The 21,716-nt window shown below is 39.5% G+C and overlaps 1 protein-coding gene across 6 annotated transcripts in view; it reads right to left on the reverse strand.

The window, feature by feature from the left end:
• Positions 1 to 21,716, reverse strand: part of NCKAP5 (NCK associated protein 5) — a 974,188-nt gene that overhangs the window by 728,931 nt on the left and 223,541 nt on the right. Inside the window, exon 1 of one of the 6 annotated variants that reach the window (XM_045034781.1) lies at positions 5,272 to 7,808. The exons of the other annotated variants lie outside the window; for them this stretch is intronic. Within the exon in view, the coding sequence (XP_044890716.1) occupies positions 5,272 to 5,322 (51 nt within the window). The 5' untranslated portion in view covers positions 5,323 to 7,808. Of the gene's footprint in view, positions 1 to 5,271; positions 7,809 to 21,716 lie in introns of those variants that run through there. 6 annotated transcript variants of the gene reach the window in all.

A 21,716-nucleotide genomic window follows, 5' to 3' on the forward strand; every position in this document is an offset into this window, starting at 1 on the left:
AAAAATGTTGCTTAAAATGAAAACCACTTTTCTTCTCACACTTTAATATGAATAATGAAAATATCTTTCTTTTTGTCCCAGAGAGTATATTTTAAAATACAAAAAAAAAAAAAAAAATAGCGTTTTGTTTTGTTTCTTTTAAGGGAACACATTCTCTTCCATTTGACTCATCTGGTTTTTCCAATTACTGGCCCCTGATCATTGGCACTTTGCTGGGATCAGCCCCAGAGGAGCCAGAGGGGCCAGTTCTTCCAGTATCTCATGATTTGTGACAACCCCAAATGGCGATTTCCCATTAGCCTCCAACTGCCTTTCCCCCTCCCCCGCTCCCCTGCTCCCTGACAGAAGGCACACACCTCTCTCCCAGGAGGTGAGCTTGCGGCACTCCTAAAGATGTCACAGCATGGAATCAACCCCTGACGCTCTTTCTCAGGTTGATTCCGTGAGCTCAGGAAGTCAGCCTGCCAACCAGCCAGCAAAGTGCCCGGTCAGTGGCAGGTGTCCTTCCAGCAGAGAGCTCACGCCTCTGCGCACTTTGTGGGAAACATGCTAATCCGAGGGGTTGGGACGGGAGCTCCGGGCTTTGTGACCTCTCATTTGAGAGGCCTCAGTGCACTGTTTACAAGATGGAGCTATTGTCCTCCATGCCTTCAATGGGAGGATCCAGAGGACCACAATGTAGATCAAAGGATAGCAAAATAGGACCTGGGAGCAAAGGCTGAATCATCCCGGCATTATTTTGCCTGGAGAAGAGAAGGCTGGAGATGGAATATGGGTTGAATAGACCAGCACGGCAGAGGGCTATTAATGTCGTCAATGCAGCCAGCTGTTCAGCACTTTCAGCGAGAAGAAAAGGAGCAGGAGGGAATGAATGTCAACTGCAATGAGAGAAATTTGTCTGAAACTTGTAACAACAACAACAAAAAATTCAAACAATGGGGGTTGTGATAAATGCTAAGCTGTGACGGGGAAATACACTGTTTACTTTAAAACTAAGACTTCTCAGTCAAGAGTTTCAAAGGCAAACTTGCCTGAATGCAAGGAGCAGACAGGAAGAAACTTGGAGTCTCACTTCACTTAAATACAGGCAACATATGACTTGGGCCTTTACCAACTGCTCCCTACAGCTGACATTTTCTCAGAGGACAGTGTTACAAGCTACTACCTGGGACTTCTCCGCCCTTGCTTTAGCGATTTATTTAGCTGAGGCAGAAACCATCAGTGCAGCCAAGTGACCGACAAGTACGTTGGGTGATGGGCATCCTGACTTCAGTTCTGCAGCTCATCACTCCACACCGTGAACGAGCACTGCACCTCAGTCTCATGAACTGTCAAATGGGAACAGCAAATTAATAAAAGGAATGAAAAGTACAGCAAACCCAAGTGTGTGGTACTTGGACTGCTCAGACCTCAGGGCTACTCCCAAACAGAGAAATATGCGGCTCTCCTATAACTGTTTTTATTTTTTTTATTATTATTTATATATTTAATTTTATCTTTTTAATTTGTCATCAAGTTAGCTAACATGCAGTGTCTATAGTGCGCTCTTGGTTTCGGGGGTAGATTCCCATGATTCATCGCTTACATACAACACCCAGTGCTCATCCCACCAAGTGCCCTTGTCAATGCCCATCACCCATTTTCCCCTTTCTCCTGCCCGCCCCCTTTTAGTACCCTTTTAAGTTACTCCCACACCAGCCTCTTGTGAGAGAAATGAAGAAGAATTCTAAGAGCAGTGAACTCAAGAGCACAGCTCAAGCTGGTATCCAGGCTGTGATTTCCCGCAGTCTGCAACCCAGCATCAAGGCACCACTGCGTGGCACCCACCAGGGCAAGGCAGACACATAGTGCTTTCATTACTGGGACTGCGGTCTCGGCCACGTTTGGGCATCTTGACTGGAAACACTTCGCCATGAAATCCTCAAATATCAGAACTAGAGAACTCCATTGCCCTTGGTACTTGTAACAGGTAGGTTTTAAATAAATAAAAAATAGACAAAGTGTTCAACACAGTAATAGGGTGATGCATTTTTTTTTTTTTTTTAGCCCTATGAGTTCAGGCTGAGGACATATTTGGTCACAATGAAAGAAAATAAAACTTGTCCACCTAGAATTCTATTCACAGAGGAAATATGCTTCCAGAATGAAGGCAAAAGAAAGGACCTTTTCAGCCAAAAGTTGGGAGACCCCAAAAGCTGGGAGAAGACCCACACTGTAAGAGGGGTAAAGGAGGCTACTTAGAATGCCTTCTGCCTTGTAAGTATGTCGTCAGTTGGAACACTAGGTTTCTGTCCATAATATATTCCACATAATGTGTCAGAGACAGAACCCTGAACTGGGGCTGTCCTTATGCAAGCCTGGAACGTTAGAGAAGAAAAGGCCAACTGAGCTCATTTCATCAAACCCCCTTGTCTTCCAAATAGGAAACAGAGGGTCAGAGAAATGGGGACAAACCAAGAATAATGCAGTCATTGGAGGGACGACATGGGAATCAGCCCCAGATTTTATGGTCACCAAGTAATATGCTTTACCTCACTTGAAAGGCCACAAACTGATCCCCAGTGGGGTCAATGTGATTCACAAACGTATTTCATTTGGACCAAAAGTGGGTTTAAAAAATTAAAATTAAATTTTGCTTAATTTGCTTTAAAAAACGAGAAGACATTGCCACATAAGCTCAAGTACCTACATGAGCACAATCAACTCAAGTTCCAATGTTTTCTGCCCCTTTTATACAGGATACATACTCTCTGGTTTGCTACAGTCACCCCCCACTCCTTAATGACTCCACAACAATAAGGCCATGGGTGACTTTCTATGACTCGTTGCACTCCCAGAGTTGCTTAGCTCAGACATGTATTTCATTTATTTACCTCATTTCCCTGGGCCATTTGAACATTTGATTTTGCAACCCCTTCCCTTCCATATGCTGCTTCTATTTTCCTAAGCAGTAAAACCATTCATGATTTTTTTTTTTTGCAAACAAAAAGCGTGTTTATATGCATGCCTGGCACACACTTGACCCTATAGTGATTATGTATATAGAACTCAAGACATATAAAAGTTCACATAAGCTAGTACAGGAAGCTGGTTTATTTGATCCACTTTTACAGAAGACTTTAAACAGTGCCAAAGACTCATTTGTTGTAGAACAACATTCTGAAGGAGAGACGTGAGCATTTGCCATTTCCCTTAACTTCTGCAGGGGAAAATGTGGCCTACCCCACTATTTTCTATTGCACTCTCTCACAATTCCTCAGGAAGATGGGGTGGGAGAGCCTAGTTTTACAACCATATTAAAAAGATAAGATAGGAGCACCTGGGTAGCTTAGTTGGTTAAGCATCCAACTTCGGCTCAGGTCATGATCTCACGGTTCATGGGTTTGAGTCCCGTGTCGAGCACTGTGCTGACAGCTGGGAGCCTGGAGCCTACTTCAGAGTCTGTATCTCCATCTCTCTCTGCCCCTCTCCCCCACTCATGTGTTCTCTCTCTCAAAAATAAATAGTAAACATTAAAAAAAGATAAGATAGACACATCTATCCACACAAAGTCTGCTACATGAATTTCATAGTAGCACTATTTGTAACAGCCCCAAAGTAGAAATAATCTAAATTTGCACTGAGTGATGAATAGATAAATAAGATGTTGTATCTCCATACAATGGAATATTATTTGGCAATAAAAAATGCTACCACATAGATGAACCTTGAAAATATCATGATGAGTGAAAAAGTAGACACGAAAGATAACATACTATAATTCCACTTTTATGAACTGTCCAGAACAGTGAAAATCTATAGGGACAGAAAAGAGATCAGTGTTGTCTAAAACTGGGGACACTGAGAGGAAACGAGGAGTAACCACTAGCACATATGCAGTTTCTTTTTATGATGAGAGAATGTTTCAAAATAGGTAGTGGTGATGGCTGCACAACTCTGCGAATATCCTAAAAACTACTGAATGGCACACTTTTTTCAAATTTTTTTTTTAATGTTTATTCATTTTTGAGAGACAAAGAGAGCGTGAGCAGGGGAGGGGCAGAGAGAAACACAGAATCTGAAGCAGGCTGCAGGCTCCGAGCTGTTAGCACAGAGCCCAACGTGGGGCTCGAACCCACAAACCGTGAGATCATGACCTGAGCTCAAGTCGGATGCTCAACCGACTGAGCCACCCAGGTGCCCCCAATAGCACACTTTTAATGGGTGGGTATGAGAGTATGTGAATTGTATCTCAATAAAGCTGTTATCCAAAAAGAGATAAATGAAAATAAGCCTTTTGAAGTTGGGGAAGGGAAGCTGATATTTTGGACGGAACTGCTCCAGACCAGGCAGACTCCAGTGTGGCTTTACATGTCTTATTTCATTCAAGCCTCACAGCAACCAGTCAGGTGGCTTCATTCCACCCATTTCACACATGAAGAAATACAGACCCCTGGAGATTAAGCTGCCTCGGTCACTTGCTAAGCTGAGATTTGAACCCATGTCGGCCACCCAGAATTTTCTCCTTCCCTAAAAGACAAGTGAAGGTACTAAAAAGAAACTACTTGCCTTGGCTGTTTCTTCATGCTGCCTGTAACTATTTAATTATGAGCAGGACACCAGCTTTTCTTTGCTTAAAAACTAACCTGAGATATTTCAACTGATTAAAGTCTTTCTAAAATCAAATAAGGTGTTTTTCTCAAGGTGACCCGTATCCCTTCCTGAATGCAAAGCCAGACCTGCTTAAACCATTGCTCTGACTGCTGTCTGTTGGCATTTTCTCACTACCCAATATTCTCCTTGAACTCACCTCTGCTTGCTCCCTCATTTGATATGAGAGCTAAAAACACTGCCTAATGTATGTCTCCGTCCAGTCCCACCCCTGCATATACAAAGCAGCATCCAGGTAGCACGGCACACGTTCATGACCTCCTAATCCTATCGCTATGCATGCCTCTAATCGTTAGCATCAAAGAGCACTCCCAAATGAATTCATATAGACAAAGTCCTCAACTAAGCATTCCAAAGGCATGCACCAGCATCCAACCCCAATCACTTTAAGAGCTTGTGTGAAAGCACCAATCATTTGGGAACGTGCTAAGGTGGGGTGAGAGGAGATAGATTCAAACAGAACTCATGTTCCTTGCCTTAAATGAGGATCATTCCAAGCTGCACAAGAATGGGCGGCCAGCAGAGTGTCTGGGATGCCAGCCATCTCTGAGCCACAGGCACGGAGTCTGCATTTACTCATATCACAACCCATTATCTTCCCAGCCAGGCTCCCAACCTTACCTCTACTGAAGCAGAAGCCAAGTGAACCAGCAAATGACCTTCCTGGGTCATCAGGACCACTGCAGCCACTCAGTTTGGCTCCTTACCACCTCAGCTCTTTGATCTGACAGCCACAGTCAAACCTTCCTTTCCTCTTTCTGAACATTCCCAGTATGCTTCCTCCTGCCTGTCAATATTTAACTACCCTGTCAAGTTACATTACATCACCTGCACTAAATCCTACCCCAGCGATGGCTAAAGGGTGTGCCTGTTTAATTCAACTATTCTTTATCAAGAGCCTTCCATTCATTCATTTCTTTCAACATGCATTGAGCACTTACTGCATTTGGCACTGGAGATACAAAAGTGAAAGATCCGATCCCCAGAGCCTACTTGGAGAGACAGACAAGACAGTGTGGTGTGTGCTATGATGCTGAAGCACAGAGCACAGGACTGTCTTCCATTACAGGCTGGCTGTTGAGAGATGCAGTGAATGGGACCAGAGAGTTCCTAAAGATGGCGGCACTCAGGGAGACCTCTCTGATGGCCCAAACTAGATCTGGGAAGTCACAAAGATGAATGCCTGGCCTGGGTCCTCAAGGAGCTTAAATTCAACACAAGGAGATCTGTCATTCTACAGGCTGGCAGTGACTTACATAAGTGCCACAGGAAGATTCAGAATATAAAAACAAACAGGATAGCCATTTCCTATATTTTCTTGATGAGTCTGATCATCAGCCATTTCTAAGACTAAATATTTGAAAAAGGTGTCTCAAGAGAGAAAACTGACTCCAGCCAGTAGACCCTTTAGTGTTGTAAATATGAGTGATTCCTGAGATCTCTGGAATAGCAGATAAACCTAGTTAGTAAAGGAGATTGCCTGCGACCCATTTTCAAGACCAGGGAAACAAGAATTCAGGTAAGAGAGTAACATTTTTCCCTGGCCAAAGGAATTAATGTGGGACAAAATGGCTTGGCCACAGGTAAACCAAGATCTGTTACATACCCTTCTAATGGCTCCATGACTTTTCCAACACAAAATTTCCTGACATTTTACATAATATAGACAGACCTGCAGAGCCACTGAGTACTACTAAAATGTGGTCTTTAACTCCATCTGGGATCAGAAGACTCAAAAGCTACTCACTTTGGGATTTTTTTCAAAGTTTGAGTTTACCATCCAAGCACAGCTCACAAATATGCCCCACACAGTCTTTTTTCTACCAAATTTTACTGTAGCTTCATGCTCCAGAGAACAAAGTCCCCCATGTATGTATGAACAGTCAAAGGATCCCGCCACTGGGGAGCCTAAGAGGCTGCCATGGAAAGTACTGGAATATGTGAATTGCAAACTATGGCTCGGCAATCTCAATATATCTAATTTGGGATATGTTCCAAGCTCAAGAGCATCTCTGTATGGAAGCAGTTCTATTAGTCAGTTTCTCAGGTAATTTTCCAGGTCCACATGTACACTTACTTCTCCAAGAGTTTCGAAGGCAAACATTTACAGTCTATTGTTGCAATATTTTACTACAAGGTATTTAGGGTTTTGACAAATACTAACTGACATTGCCACCATTCCAGTGAAAACTGATGACCCGTATCTAATGCCTACTACTTGGTTGTGGCTGAAGACATTTTTTAGTGAGTTACTGATTTTAAGCAGAACACTGCTCCAGACCCCTCTTTTACAGTCTGGAAGAACGGTTTGATTTCAGCCTTTAATAAATCCACACTGCATGTTGAATCATCACAAAACTGAAGTTTTGCCACACTCAAGATTGTTTTTTAAATCAAGACTTTCTCAGACCCTTTTTTTTTTTTTTGCTTAATAACACACAACACACTTGGCATTAGAAATATTATACATTATTAATGGAACAATTGTTACCACTAATTGCCAAATGCCCAGGGATTTCTGGATCCAATTAGAATGGATTTGTGTCATTTATCTTGCAATCGCACTAGAAGGAGGAGGTACTATATGACCTTTGTTTGTTTTTATAGGCAATTCTAGCACACGTGAGGTAAATGTTTCAAATAATATTAATATCATAGGTAGTAAGATAACTAAAATTCCATGGAGAGTAACCAGCAATTGTGACTAATGTTGCCACATGTAAACCATGAAGAAATTCAGCTTTCAAAAGATAGAATTTTGAAAATATATCTGGTTTATCTCTGGGGTATACAGCTTTACAAAATTGAAGAAAGAGAAGTTTTCAGGTTTTTGTTTTTAATAAGTCATCTTAAGGAGAAGTTCCAAAATAAAACTAATCACTCAAAATCCAATTTAATACGTATTGGGTTTAGAGAGGGAGTAGCACTGTGTACTCACCATGAGTACAGATAAAGAACTTGAAGCCTCAGGCAATATTACATGACCCTGGGCAACCCACTACGTCCCCGTGATAAGGGTCTAAGCCTGCTTACCTCCTAAAAGGAGTAATTAAGGAAAAATGATTTTTGTTTAAGCTACACACCAATACTGTCGCAGGGAATATTGTGCCTTTTCTAAAAATGTTTATTTACTTTGAGAGAGAGAGATAGAGAGCAAGCAGGGGAGGGGCAGAGAGAGAGAGGGAGATAGAGAATCTGAAGCAGGGTCCACAGTGTCAATGCAGAGCCCGAGATGGGGCTTGAAGTCACGAACCTTGAGATCATAACTGAGAGATGCTGAATGCTTAATCAACTGGGCCACCCAGGCACCCTGAGGAATACTGTGACTTTTAAACACTTTGGGAGTGCAAGATGTGTTCTAGGTCACAAAAGAGTTCTTCTAATGCCACTATTAACTGTCATAGTGTCCCCACACTGAGGCATTCCCTGAGAAGCACAGCTTGGAGTGCTGCAACCAGGAAGTCTTGGGAAGACTATGGGTTGACCACTCCACAAGCTCTATCTCACGTCATGTTAGAACTTCATCTTGGTCATATTGTTTCGCATCTTGTCTGAGCCAACAAATTCTGATTCTCCAAAATTCAGTTGATTTTTTGAAATAAATATTTATAGCTAAGCCTAATAAATAATACAGATTTTCAAGTTGTTTGAAACTTGAAACACCTATTCACGGTGTTGGGGCACCTGGATGGCTTAGTTGGTTAAAGTGTCCGCCTTTGGTTCAGGTCGTGATCTCACTGCTCGAGGGTTTGAGCCCCCGACATCAGGCTGTGGGCCGACAGCTCGGAGCCTGGAGCCTGTTTTGGATTCTGTATCTCCCTCTCTCTCTACCCCTCCCCGACTCATACTCTGTCTCTCTCTCTCTCTCAAAAATAAATAAACATTAAAAAAATCCATTAAAAAAATGAAACATTATTACAGAGATTTTTTTTGAGGGGCTCAGGAACTAAATACAAAAACAAACTCAAAAAAAATTTTTTTTTTCAGAAGGGCTTCATGTCCTTGCTACTCAAAGTGTGGTCCACAGGATTAGCAATATTCCCAGTACTGGAACTTGTTAGATCTGTATAAGCCTGACCCACCCCAGACCTCCTGGGTCAGAATCTGCATTTCTATAAAAATCCCTGAGTGGCTCTGAGGCAGAAGCCAGTTTGAGAAGCCTTGTTTTAGAATGCGTTTAAGCCTGGGGTAAGAAGGAGCAAACCTCCATAAAAAATGTTTGATAGAGCTATAAAAATAAAAACATTCCTGCAACTCAAAGCATTTTGACCAAGAAAATGAAAGGCATTATTGTAATTTACATTTTCTGGGCCTTGTGAATTTTACCTTCATAGTCCAGGAGGCCATAAAATGTAGCTACACTCTAAATGAGGCCAATGATTCAACGGTTTTGCTACAAGGAAACCTATAGGATGCCAGGATCCACTTCAAAGGGTACAGCCAAGATGTGAGGGGACCTCCCTCTGTGCACAGGTCTCTACCACCACCCTCTGCCCCTAGCATCTCCCTTGAATAGGGAATCAAACCTGAGATGACTCCTGGATTTTAGGTTTACAACGGAAACATCAGTGGGCAGAAGAATGCATGAAGAGCAAGTTTCTGACATATAAGTCAAGGGGTCTATTTTGGAATGGGAGGGGGGGGTGTGAGTGCTCTAAAAATCACCTGGGTAGAGACGAGGTTGGTATTTGGACATACTGGTCTAGAGCAAACCAAGTTACAAAACAGTATGCATATGACTCATCTTTGTAAAATAATTTGGGAAGATGTCAGCAGAGGGGCTATATCAGATAATAAGGGGACACAGGATTTTATAGAAGAGAGCATTTCAGGCCTAGAGGGCAATGGAAACTCATGTCCTGTGGCTAGAGGGAAAAGAGGGTAAAACAAAACAAAACCAAAGTGATATACCAAGAATAACTAAAAGTTAAAGTGGAATCCAAAGAGATGACAATAACCACAGTGAATTCTAATAATATAAGGGTTAAAAAGTTTTCTGTCTTGAAATAGAAGATGACATTATAATGTCCAGTACAGTAAGATTCTGAAACCCAAATTCTAAATATTTCAAACAGGGAGCCAGAAAGAGACTGAGTACAAAAATCTTATTTGTGTATATAGAACTGTGTCATTTGTACCTTACACACAGAAAATGCAGTCTTTTTTTATGTCTATTGGATATAAATTTACAGAAAGTGATTACCTATGTGGCCACAAAGAAAACAGTAACATTCCTTGAAGCAAATGAGGAAAGAACAAAAAAAATCCACAAAAATCTAAGTGGATTTAACTTAAAAAATAGTCTTCTAACTAATCCAAGAATCAAAAATGCAATAAATGTATAATACATGTTATTTAATATGAATATAACAATCAAGTATATTTCATATCAAAACTGGGATGCAGCTAAACTCAGAAGAAGATTTATAGCTTGAAATGTTTTTATTTTAAAATGAAAGGATAGGGGTGCCTGGGTGGCTCACTTGGTCAAGTGCCCGACTCTTGATTTTGAATCAGGTCACGATCTCACTGTTCATGAAATTGAGCCTCATATTGAACTCTGCACTGACAAGCATGGAACCTACTTAGGATTCTCTCTCCTCCTCACTCCCTGACCCTCCCCTACTCATGCTCTCTCTCTCTTCAAAAATAAATAAACATTTTTTAAAAATTTAAAAAAAGTAAAAAATGCTGAAAATAAATGAATTAAATATTTAACTTAAGGAATTAAAAAACCTAAGAAAACAAACTTGAAGACAAGAGCACAGGAAAAAAAAAACTGAAATAAGTTGGCTTTTAATCAATTTATACATTAAGTCAAGAAACATTCATTGAACAGTGACTAGGAATTTTATTATTATTATTATTATTTTGCTACTCTTCCAGATTCAGGAATATGGCAGTGAATGATTGCTGATAATTAATAGATGAACAAAAAATTCACGGTTAAATAATTGATATAGATATTTCACACGCAATGAAAAGAAACAACTCCCTACACTTTTAATACAATCTAGGGACAGAGGAAGGAAAATAGTTAAATTCACTGTTGAGAAACCTGACAAATACTACCTGAGCCAGGAGATCAAGGTCAACGTTGTCTGTGATAGATCCTGTTAATAGTATATACCCTTGAAAAAAAAAAAACATAACCCTTGTGTAATCATGAAAAATAATGACAAGTTTCAATCAAGGGGCATCCTACAATTTACCTGGTCAATATTCCTAAAAACTGTCAAAATCATCATAAACAAAGGAAGATTGAGAAATTGCGGTAGGCCACAAGAGTCTAAGGAGACATGACAACTAAAAGTAAATGGATTCTAGATGGCATCTTGGAACAGGAAAAGACCATTAGGTAAAGGTAAGTAAATGTGAATAAAGCACGATCTTAATTAATAACAACGTGTCATTAATTGTGACCAATGTACCATACTAATTAACATAAGCTGTTAATCACAGAGGAAACTAGATGTGAAGTCTACAGTAACCCTATAGAATCTTCTCATTTTTTTCCTCTAAATTAAAAATGGTTGTAACAAATGAAATCTGTTTGAAAATCTAAAAATCAGTGGATAATTTCAGATAGAGATACAAGTGATCAAGAACACAACATAGAGTAACGTAATAGGATGGCCTAGGATGGGACGGTGGCCATGAAATGTCATCAGCAAAGTTTTCTCTGAGGCACTTGAGCTGAGACTTTCATAATGAGGTAGGGAGAAAATCCTAGGGAAGAGAAAGGGACAACATCAAAACAGAAACTCAAGCAAGCAAGCAAGCAAAAGATAAATTAAACTGAAAGCTGAATATTTCAAAAGACAAAATAAGCAACCCTTTAGCATCCTGATTAAGAAAGAAAAGCACACAACACAGAGAGTAAGAAACAAAGTTTACTAAGGCAGCGTATCTTAATGCAAAAGTCTGATAAACCTGGCATAAAAAAAGAAACTCTAATTTCCTTTATAAAATTAAATGTGTTTTAAATAGAATGTTAGAAAATTATATTTAGCCTTGTGATAAAGTAAACTATGACTGAGAACAGTTCATTTTTTTATATAAGGATGAATCAATATTTAAAAATCAATTAAGTTTATGTTAACAAATTAAAATAAAAATGCGATTATGTCATTAGATGCTAAAAATCATTTACTACTATTTTGTAAGAACCCTTCTGGGGGTACCTGGGTGGCTCAGTTGGTTAAGCGTCTGACTTCAGCTCAGGTCATGATCTCACAGTTAGTGAGTTTAAGCCCCATGTCGGGCTCTGTCCTGACAGCTCAGAGCCTGGAGCCTGCTTTGGATTCTGTGTCTCCCTCTCTCTCTGTCCCTTCCCCACTTGTGCTTCGTCTCTCTCTGTCTCTCAAAAAATGAATATAATATTTAAAAAATTAGAACTCTTCTTGACTTTAAGTAAAATAAACATCAGAGGATGCTTCCTATGCATAAGAAAGCATTTACCAGAAGCCAATATAAGATGCATTTATATTAGAGTCATAAGTAAGAATGTCCTCTATCACTATTTACTTTTCAACACTGTTTGAGAGCAGATGTAATAAGATGTGAAAATGAAATAAATAATACAAATACTGGAAATAATCTAGTATATAAAAACAATTACTCATGGAATATATCTAGAACATTCAAGAAATATAACAAAATCTTTTTAAAATCAAACTGTAGTAAGGCAACTGAAAATAAGATAAATATAAGAATACAGTAGTGTTTACTTATACTATGCATTAACAGGAAATAAAGGTAAAATAAAAATCTCAAAACTCTTCTTGTATCTTGAGAGAATTTGTTTTACCGAGATGCCCAAGGACCAATGAGATACATATGAAATAAATTAGTACTACATTTGATAGAGCCTCAGAATTTGAATTAATAATTCCCCAGAAGACAAACATCAACCAAACTTGTCTTTTCCATCAAGTTGGTCAATCCCACTCTCCATGTTTCCTATGTTTACATGAGCTGTTTCAAGCTGTCTCCAAATGTGTCATCTACTTCCAGCATAGAATTAATTACTGTATGTTGATGCAACAATTTACCCACTGCCCACTCCTACTCTGGCCTTTTAGAGACAGAAGAGGAGAGTTCCATGTCCAAGGTACACATCTCGGAAGCCCTGAAGGCTCCCTCTTTGATGTGGCCTTTGTGTTTCACTGATTTATTCCTGGAGAAAACTTGCTGGAGTTGTTGAAAGGTCAGTTGAGATCTCTGCAGGGTAAGCAATAACACGAGGCTCTACAATCCCTGCAGAAACACAGGGGCACAGAGAAACAGGGTAACCTGGCTAGTGAGTGGTCTTTTGAATAGCAGGTTCATAATTTGTATATATATGAGAGGATTATTTTATTTTATTTTTATCAGTTATACCTAAACCTCAGAAGCAAATGCTTCCTTATGATACTGATCTCAAACAAGGAGGAGGGGGCCAGAGGTGATGTTAATAAAGATGAAAAGGGAGAGGGGCACAATTCCCTTTACCATTAAAACAAGAAATAAGGAATAAGTGTTCCATGTGAATGAAGAGAAACATCAAATGCATTTATGTGTAAAAATAAAAAATAAAAAATCACAACCCAAGACCCCAAAGCATGTGAATGATTCATAACTCTGTAAAATTATCCATATAAGAAGGGGCCCTGTGAGGACCTCTGTGAGGTGCGCCTGGGTGGCTCAGTCGGTTAAGCATCCGACTTCAGCTTAGGTCATGATCTTGCAGTTCCTGGGTTCAAGCCCTGCATTGGACTCTGAGAGGACAGCTTAAAGCCTGGAGCCTGCTTCGGATTCTGTGGCTCCCCTGCTCACACTCTGTGTCCCTCTCTCTCAAAAATAAATAAACATTAAAAAAATAATTAAAAAAATAAAAAGAAATAAAAAACTAAATATGTTTCCCTCTGAAATAGACACATTTACCACATACTTGGATCCAATGAATACCCAAAACATGAAATCTATCATTACAACATTCCTTAGCCTTTGCTTCAATATCTGCAAATTAGGTTGAAAGTGAATTTTTTTAAGCACCTAATGTTGTTCTTTGTCACAGCAAGAGGTCATTAAACTTTGATAAGGGAACATCGAAGTTTGCAGTGGAACTGCAGGACTAATCTTATCCCATTATCTGTATCATGCAACAAACTTAGCATCATTATAGTTTCATGAGATACAATAAAAATTGCTCATTAATTATTCATACTCTGTTTCCAATACACAGGGTAAAAAAAAAAAAAAAAAAAAAAAGTACACGAGAGAAGCAGAAATGCTGTTGTCCTAAACATTTAGTTAGGTCAACAGAAGACTCAACTGAGCTTAAAAACGTTAGATTTCAGAGCTCCTAATAGCATTGATGGCCTGAGTGCTTTGAGAGTTCCACACCTCCTTTCCTACATGCTATCAAATGTTCCCATTACCTATTGTGTTCTTAAGCCACAGACAAACACAACATCAAGGTTATGTATCCTGTACATTGACTGAGTCAGCCCCAAACCAAGTCTGTCCAGTAAAATGTTTAATGCAAATCTTTAAACAATGAAAATGGCCCTCCTAAATACCTGGCCATGAAGGTAACACATGATTTTCATTAATATCTAGTTCCCTACCAGATTCTAAGCTTCCTGGGCTTGGTAGCAAATGGTATTATTTTGCTTACCACTGTAGTCTCAGAATCTGGAAAAGCACTTGACACACAAAGACAAATATTTATGTCGAATAGATCCTAGACTAAAAGTATCTCTACTTTATGCACCTATAAAATGGGCATGTTATGGGGTGCCTGGGTGGCTCAGTTGGTTAAGCATCCAACTTCAGCTCACATCATGATCTCACGGTCTGTGGGTTCAAGCCCCACATCAGGCTCTGTGCTGACAGCTCAGAGCCTGGAGCCTGCTTCGGATTCTGTGTCTCCCTCTCTCTCCACCCCTCCCCTGCTCACGCTCTGTCTCTCTCAAAAATAAAAAAAATAAATTAAAAAAAACTTTTTAAATGGGCATGTTATAATTTCTGTAACCATTTCTACATTGTTGGGCATTTAAGTTTCTTCATATAGTATTTTAACAATTGATGTGATTAATATCTTTATTCATGTGATTTCTTCATATTTTGGGCTCCCAAAAGGAGAATTAGTGGGTCAAAAAATCAGAACATTTTTATGGTTCTTGATACATGGTGCCAAGTTATTTATGGATGAATACGACAAGTAAAACATGGAAGAACAGGGGCGCCTGGGTGGCTCAGTTGGTTAAGCATCTGACTTCGGCTCAGATCAGGATCTTGTGGTTCATGAGTTCAGACTCCATGTCAGGCCCTGTGCTGACAGGTCAGAGCCTGGAGCCTGCTTCAGATTCTGTGTCTCCATCTCTCTTTGCCCCTCCACACCTGCCTCTGCCTCTCTCTCTCTCTCTCTCTCTCTCCTCTCTCTTTCTCTCAAAAATAAACATTAAAAAATTCTTAAAAAAACACGGAAGAACAAATTTTACCATGTGCCCATGAAGATCAGCTATTAAAACTTTTTTAAATAGTAGATAACTTAAGGGAAAATTGGAATGCTATCATATTTTTTCTGTAGTTTGTTCTTAATTTCTCAAATTGGGTATTTTTCTCTGCTTAAGTAATTGTATTTTCTCTTTTGTTCATTTGCCAAGGAATGATCGGATCACGGCCATCCCTCTGTATATGGGAGCCTTTCTCAGATACTTAAAAGACCATAACTTCTCTGCCAATTTCATTCCTTTCGCTTCAAATACTCTTTCTCAAGAACACAACAGAACCTTTGAAAGCTGGAGTTTAGGTGATACTTCTATTGACCAGGGATCTTATTACTAAATGAACTTATAGGATAGGCCAGGAGCCCGTCAGAGGTCATGATGAATCCCTCATGATGGTCATCTAGATTATTTATGTGTGTGTTGATAAACACTGCTAGAGGTGGTTACTCTGGAAGAATTAGTGATTTATTTTACAGAGTCAGGCCAGTTTTATAAGCTAATAAGTACTAGCCTAAGTAAGTCATAGTCAGGGACCAGCCTACACAAAGAAATCCTAGATCTACAAAAGTTTCAGTGGTAATGCAATTGAAAGCTGTCACCAAATCCTGTTATCTATCTGGGTAGAAAAGTGCTCAACAAAATTGTGATAGCCCAGAAGGTACAGAGCTGAATTAAGGGCAACAATAACCTTTGAGTGAATGGCAGATTCAAGATAATAGCTGAGTGATAAAATAAAACTTTCCCAGTAACCCAAGTCCTAATAAAATTGCTCTGTAAGTGCTTTGGGGCTACTGGTCTCTTTAACTTCTTTGTGTTCCTAGGGCTGGAGGACATTTGGTTTTGGCCGTACGCACATTTATGGATGTGCAGGCAATTGAGGCAACTGGTAATGCAGCCCAAGGTGGAATGTGGTTTGTATAGCCTAGCAAAAGTTGGCATTCTTGTATAAATATTTACCTATGACTTCTAAAACAAAGCAATCTGTCCTTGTTCTAGACAGCAATCCTTAAACACTTGGAATGAAAGATTCCAAGAATACCTATAAAACTGTTTTAGATTTAAGAGGTCAAAAATCCTCATAGATAACCCAAGGTATGCATGGTAAAGCTAAATGTTTACCTCTTCCTTTGTTTCTATTTGGCTAGATAATGCTTGATAGGAAGAGAGAGTATTTATTTTAAAAATGCTCCCTTTCAAGAATCATTTATATAGAGAGAACTAAATGTCAACCACAGATGAAGAGATAGCCACATTCTACAAATAAGTTAATTTCAAGGGGAGTTTCTTTTCATCTCCCACTGGAGATCAGAGTTGAACAGGGGAAAGAAAGTTTAGTGATTAAGAGCACAGATTGGAGACAACCTCGGTTTAATCCCAGTTCTGCCTTTATTAACTGTATAATTTGGGACATGCCATTAAATTCCATATTCTTTCATTTCCTTCTCTATAAAATGAGGTTGATAATGACAACACCTACCTCATAGTGTTGTTGGGAAGAGGAAGTGGGTTAAATATGTAAAAACCCTCTAAAGCAGTGCCCAGTATATAGAACCATATATTTTCCAATAGAAGATTAAGAATATCTTAAGAGTAGAGTTTATAGAACTGTGTTCTCTAGTACTCAACATTACTGCAGTACATAGTAGGTGATCAATAAACAATTGATGAGTGAACATTTGACTATAAAGAATTTTCTACTAGAATTTCTTTACAAAACAACATTTCCTTGTCCCATCAAAGCATGACAATTCAACAACAGGACTGACAGACTGTTTTCAGAAACAATTCCAGGGTGAGAGTACGTGCACCCCTATGCATCAACAGAATGAATAATGAGAGGGCAATGAACAATATTAAATAAAGAGTTTTAATGTGAATCCAAATGACTTTTCATTAATGCAAGTACTATTTTCTTGGCATAGCCCCCGCCTGCCCTTCTATTCTTTACTGATAAAGCCATGACTATTACACCATCTGGGATAGGTCAAGACCAAGTGGAGAGTCTGAGCTCATCCCTAATTACTCCATTATTCAAGCAGGGGTTAGAGAGTGGGTGGGAAAGTTTCAGGGAAAGATTTCAAATGACACAGATTCACTAATAAAATGCTCAGGAGCTGATTTAGGCCTATTTAATCTCCAAGACATCTGAAACAAGACAACATCTGTAATGACTTCTTATCCTGGAAAATCCCAGAGCCCTTTACATTTTTTTTTTAATCCATGTATTTAGCAGTCACATCACTCATTTATGAAATGTAGTTCTTGTTTCTAGAGTAAAAGGGAGAAATGTTTTTAATAGGTACCGCAAGATAATGAGATGACTAGACACACAGCTCACATCACTGGAAATGGAGACAGACTGGCTTTACCAAGTTGGAATGGGGCCAGCCTCCCAGTCTTAACAGAACTCACCATACTCTGGGGGTGGCATCACCAGCTTCCTCCTTGGATAGAAATGGGATAAGAGACTAGGTAACTAAATGAGCGAGGTAATGAGTGAATTATTAAATGAACAAATATAATAAAGTTAAAGAAAGTACTGGCCTACAAAGATTTTAGTAGAAAGAGGTAAGGCCTTTCCCATTAATCAAATCTGCCAAAGAATGGATTCCATTTTAAATATCAACACGTGTCAGGCCACCTGGGTGGCTCAGTCGATTAAGCAGCCAACTTCAGCTCAGGTCATGATCTCACAGTTCATGAATTTGAGCCCTGCGTCAGGCTCTGCACTGACAGCTCAGAGCTTGGAGCCTGCTTTTGATTCTGTGTCTCCCACTCTCTCTGGCCCTCCCCTGCTCATGCTCTGCCTCTCTCTCTCTCTTTCTCTCTCTCTCTCTCTCTCTCTCTCTCTTTCTCTCTCTCTCTCTCTCTCTCTCCCTTCCTCCCTCCCTCCCTCCCTCTCAAAAATAAACATTTAAAAAAATTTTTTTAAATATCAACATGTGACTAGTGGCTATGAAATTAGACAGTGAAGGCGAGATGAGTTCCTTAGACATCTTTTTTTTTTCCCTGTATTCTCTTCCCTCACTTTCTGCTTACATATGGGGTTCCTCCTTGGCCCCCTGCTTTTGTGACTATGCACCCTTTCCTTGGCTGTCCTTGAACCACCTGATATTCTGCATCACCAAAATCTAACTTTCATCCTCATTTAAAATACCTACTCTTCATGAATTTATTACTTCAGCTGCAGGCACTATAATCCACCCAGGCCCCAAGCAGGGAATCCTTCTTGACAGCTCATCTCTCTTCCTCCACCCCCATTGACATGATTATCAGTTCTTGCTATATTTATGCTTACCTTTCAACTATTTTTCATATCCACCCTCTGCACCCCAATTACCATTGTACACTCTGAATTGTCACCCACTCTTTCCTATATTTCAACTGACATTCTTAGTTCTGGCTGCACATTAGGATCACATGGCAGGGGTGAGATGCCTCGGTGGTTCAGTCAGTTAAGTGTCTGACTTTGGCTCAGGTCATGATCTCACAGCTCATGAGTTCGAGCCCTGTGTCAGGCTCTGTGCTGACAGCTCAGAGCCTGGAGCCCGCTTCAGATTCTGTGTCTCCCTCTCTCTCTCTGCCCCTCCCCTGCTCAGACTCTCTCTCTCTCTCCTTCAAAATAAATAAACATTAAAAAATTTTTAAAAAATCACATGGGGAACTGAAAATATGACTAGTGCATGGATCCACACCAAAAGATATGGTTTGGTGTCCCTTGGTGGCTCAGTCAGGTAAGCATCTGACTCTTGGTTTTGGCTCAGGTCATGATCTCATAGTTCCATGGGTTCAAGCCCCATGCTGGTTCCATACTGACGGTGCAAAGACTGCCTGGGATTCTCTTTCTTCCTCTCTCTCTCTGCCCTTCTCCCACTCACACTGTCGATAGATAGATAAATATAGATAGATAGATAGATAGATAGATAGATAGATAGATAGATAGGGTTTTATTCAGGATGAGGCAGGGCCCAGGCATTGGTATTTTTTAAAGCTCCCCACATAACTTTTGTGCAGTGAAACGTGAGAATAGTTCATCCTGCTCATCGGTCTGGATCTAGTTTTGTTGCCCCTGTAGCCACATCCTGAAAAAGCACCAGGCTGCTCTTTCTAGAATGTTCATCCAGAAAATGAACCCCAAATTCCTTACCTTTTCCTAGCCTTTCTACTCATGTGCTGACATTCTCAAACTCACAGAAGCAGATAGTAGGATAGTGGTATCCAATGCCTGGAGTGGAGGAGGGGGGTGGGAGTGGAGGAAGGGACAGAAATTGGGAAATGCTGATATCAAGTTTCAATTATGCAGGATGAATAATTTCTGGAGCTCTAATGTATACTTGGTGACTATAGGTAATAACAATGCATGGTATTACTTGAACTTTGCTAAAAGAATAAGTCTTAAATGTTCTTATCACACATACACATAAAAATAACTATGGGAGATAATATTTTAATTAGCTTGATTGTGGTAATAATTCACAACATATTTGTATATCAAAACATCATGCTGTATATCACAAATAACATTTTTGTCAATTATGCCTCAATAAAGCTGGAAAAAACAAGAAGATCTGATACAAAAAAAAAATAAACAAAAACAAATCATCACTTATCCATTCCTTAAAAATATATTTTTAGAAAACAAACTTAGGTCTTCTCTCCCAGCTTCACGTCACTTATTGTACCTTTGTGTGATCTCTGGGGATGTTCTCTAGGGATACTGGAGAAGGCTCACATGTCATCAGGTGGTGAGGACCAAAGTAGAGATGATTCCTGTGGACAACCCAGCTCATGTCTGTTCTCACAACAGCAGGTCTGCTTTTTGTGGCCAAGGACTTGTGCTCTAGGGTGAGACTATCTGCATTTGAAGTGTGGTCTTCCACTGGGAGGGTGCATGACTTTAGTGAGTTATATCAACTCTCTAAGCCAGCCTCTCTATACCAACTCTCTAAGCCTGTCCTCATCATGGAGGACACTGACACGCTTACCTCATGCAGCCCTTCTGAGAATTAAATAGGGAAAACTAAGAAAGGAATTTACATGATGCCTGTTACAGAGAAAGCTCTGAATAAATAACAGCCCATATCACTTTATGACTCTTGTTGGACTTACAAATAATATTCTTCTAAAGAAGGGATTTACCCGCATTTTTAAACACTTTTGTGAAAGCATTGTTCTAGAATGTTGTGACTGTAGAGAGGCCAACCTCGTTCTCCCTTGGGATCTGTGTAATTTGAGTTGCTAATGGATCCAGTGTTATTTCTTCATTCTGCAATTCAGAGACTGAAGTCCACACCTTGCCTGTTCACTAGATCCTGTCAGTGGAAAAGAAAACACCAACCTAGGACTCACATTTCGATGCAAAAGCCACAGGTGTTGGTGGGTGCCAGCTTCTGGCAGCATGGCATAAAAAGAAATGAATGCTCTTGCCAATGTTGAGAATATGACTGCAGTATGCCTATTACAAATATTTACCTTTTTAGCTGGAATACCAGGGGACACTAGGGTTTCTGTTTAAACAGTGCTTTGAGGCAGAACTCATTGAAACAACATGGAAAGTTTTGCATAAATAAACTCTTTTATGATTATACTTGTAACACATCATACAATCAGACTGCAAAATAAAGCTTGGAGGGACAAAATAACCCCACTTATTTACATGTAACTCTAGTTTCCAATACAGATTTGTAGATAACTTTGCATAAAGGATAGTAGGATATATTTTATTCCTGGAAAAACAGGCATATCTACTAGGGTTGAAAAAGCAGAATAATTTGAGGTTATAGCCTAGGGGCTATAATCAATGCCTTAGGGTCAAACAAATACAGGTTTGAGAAAAATAAGGCACTCAGAGCATCTAGAACCTAAAATAGATGCTGTAAATTTTAACTCTGATAATAATATCATTAATAATATGATTCTCTAGGGATATGTGACATAATTTTACCAAACGAAGTAATTAGGTTGTATTTTATTTTATCACATTTTGTTTTATACTGCTGCTGTTAATTTGTAATTATAGATCAACCCCCAAATATTCACAGACTTCAAACCTGGTTTCAATAATTTCAATTTTCTCTGAAAGTAAGCGGATCAACACTGAGCTATGGAAATGAGATTGAGGTGTCTGCATTTTCATGACCAGAAGGCATGAGAACTTGTCCTAAAATTGTTTGATCTTGTTACCATTTCTGCTGAACACTTTGAGTCACGCCAGAGTACAGAATGCCTTTTATTTAAAAGCTTCCAAAAGAGAGATTGCATCGACAGAAATTCAGAGCAAGCTGCTGAAAGGCTATATTAATCCCGATCCTAAGATATTACACTAAATATTTGACAGGAATCCAAACTTTCCTGTAGCCTTCCACTAAGAAGCTAATCTTTCATAATTTTAACTGTGAAAGTGGAGGACTTGATCTTTTGAAATGGAAAAGGTGAGTCTAATTGAATTTCCTTCTTTGGTTTCTTATTAAAGATGGGACCGGATTGAATCATATTCAATTAATGATTGTACTTGGATATATTGTTCTTTTCAGAAGCTGGAAATAAGATTAACAAAGCCAGACAAAGATG

Source organism: Felis catus, chromosome C1 (genome assembly GCF_018350175.1).
Source record: "Felis catus isolate Fca126 chromosome C1, F.catus_Fca126_mat1.0, whole genome shotgun sequence".
NCBI classification, from domain to species: domain Eukaryota; kingdom Metazoa; phylum Chordata; class Mammalia; order Carnivora; family Felidae; genus Felis; species Felis catus.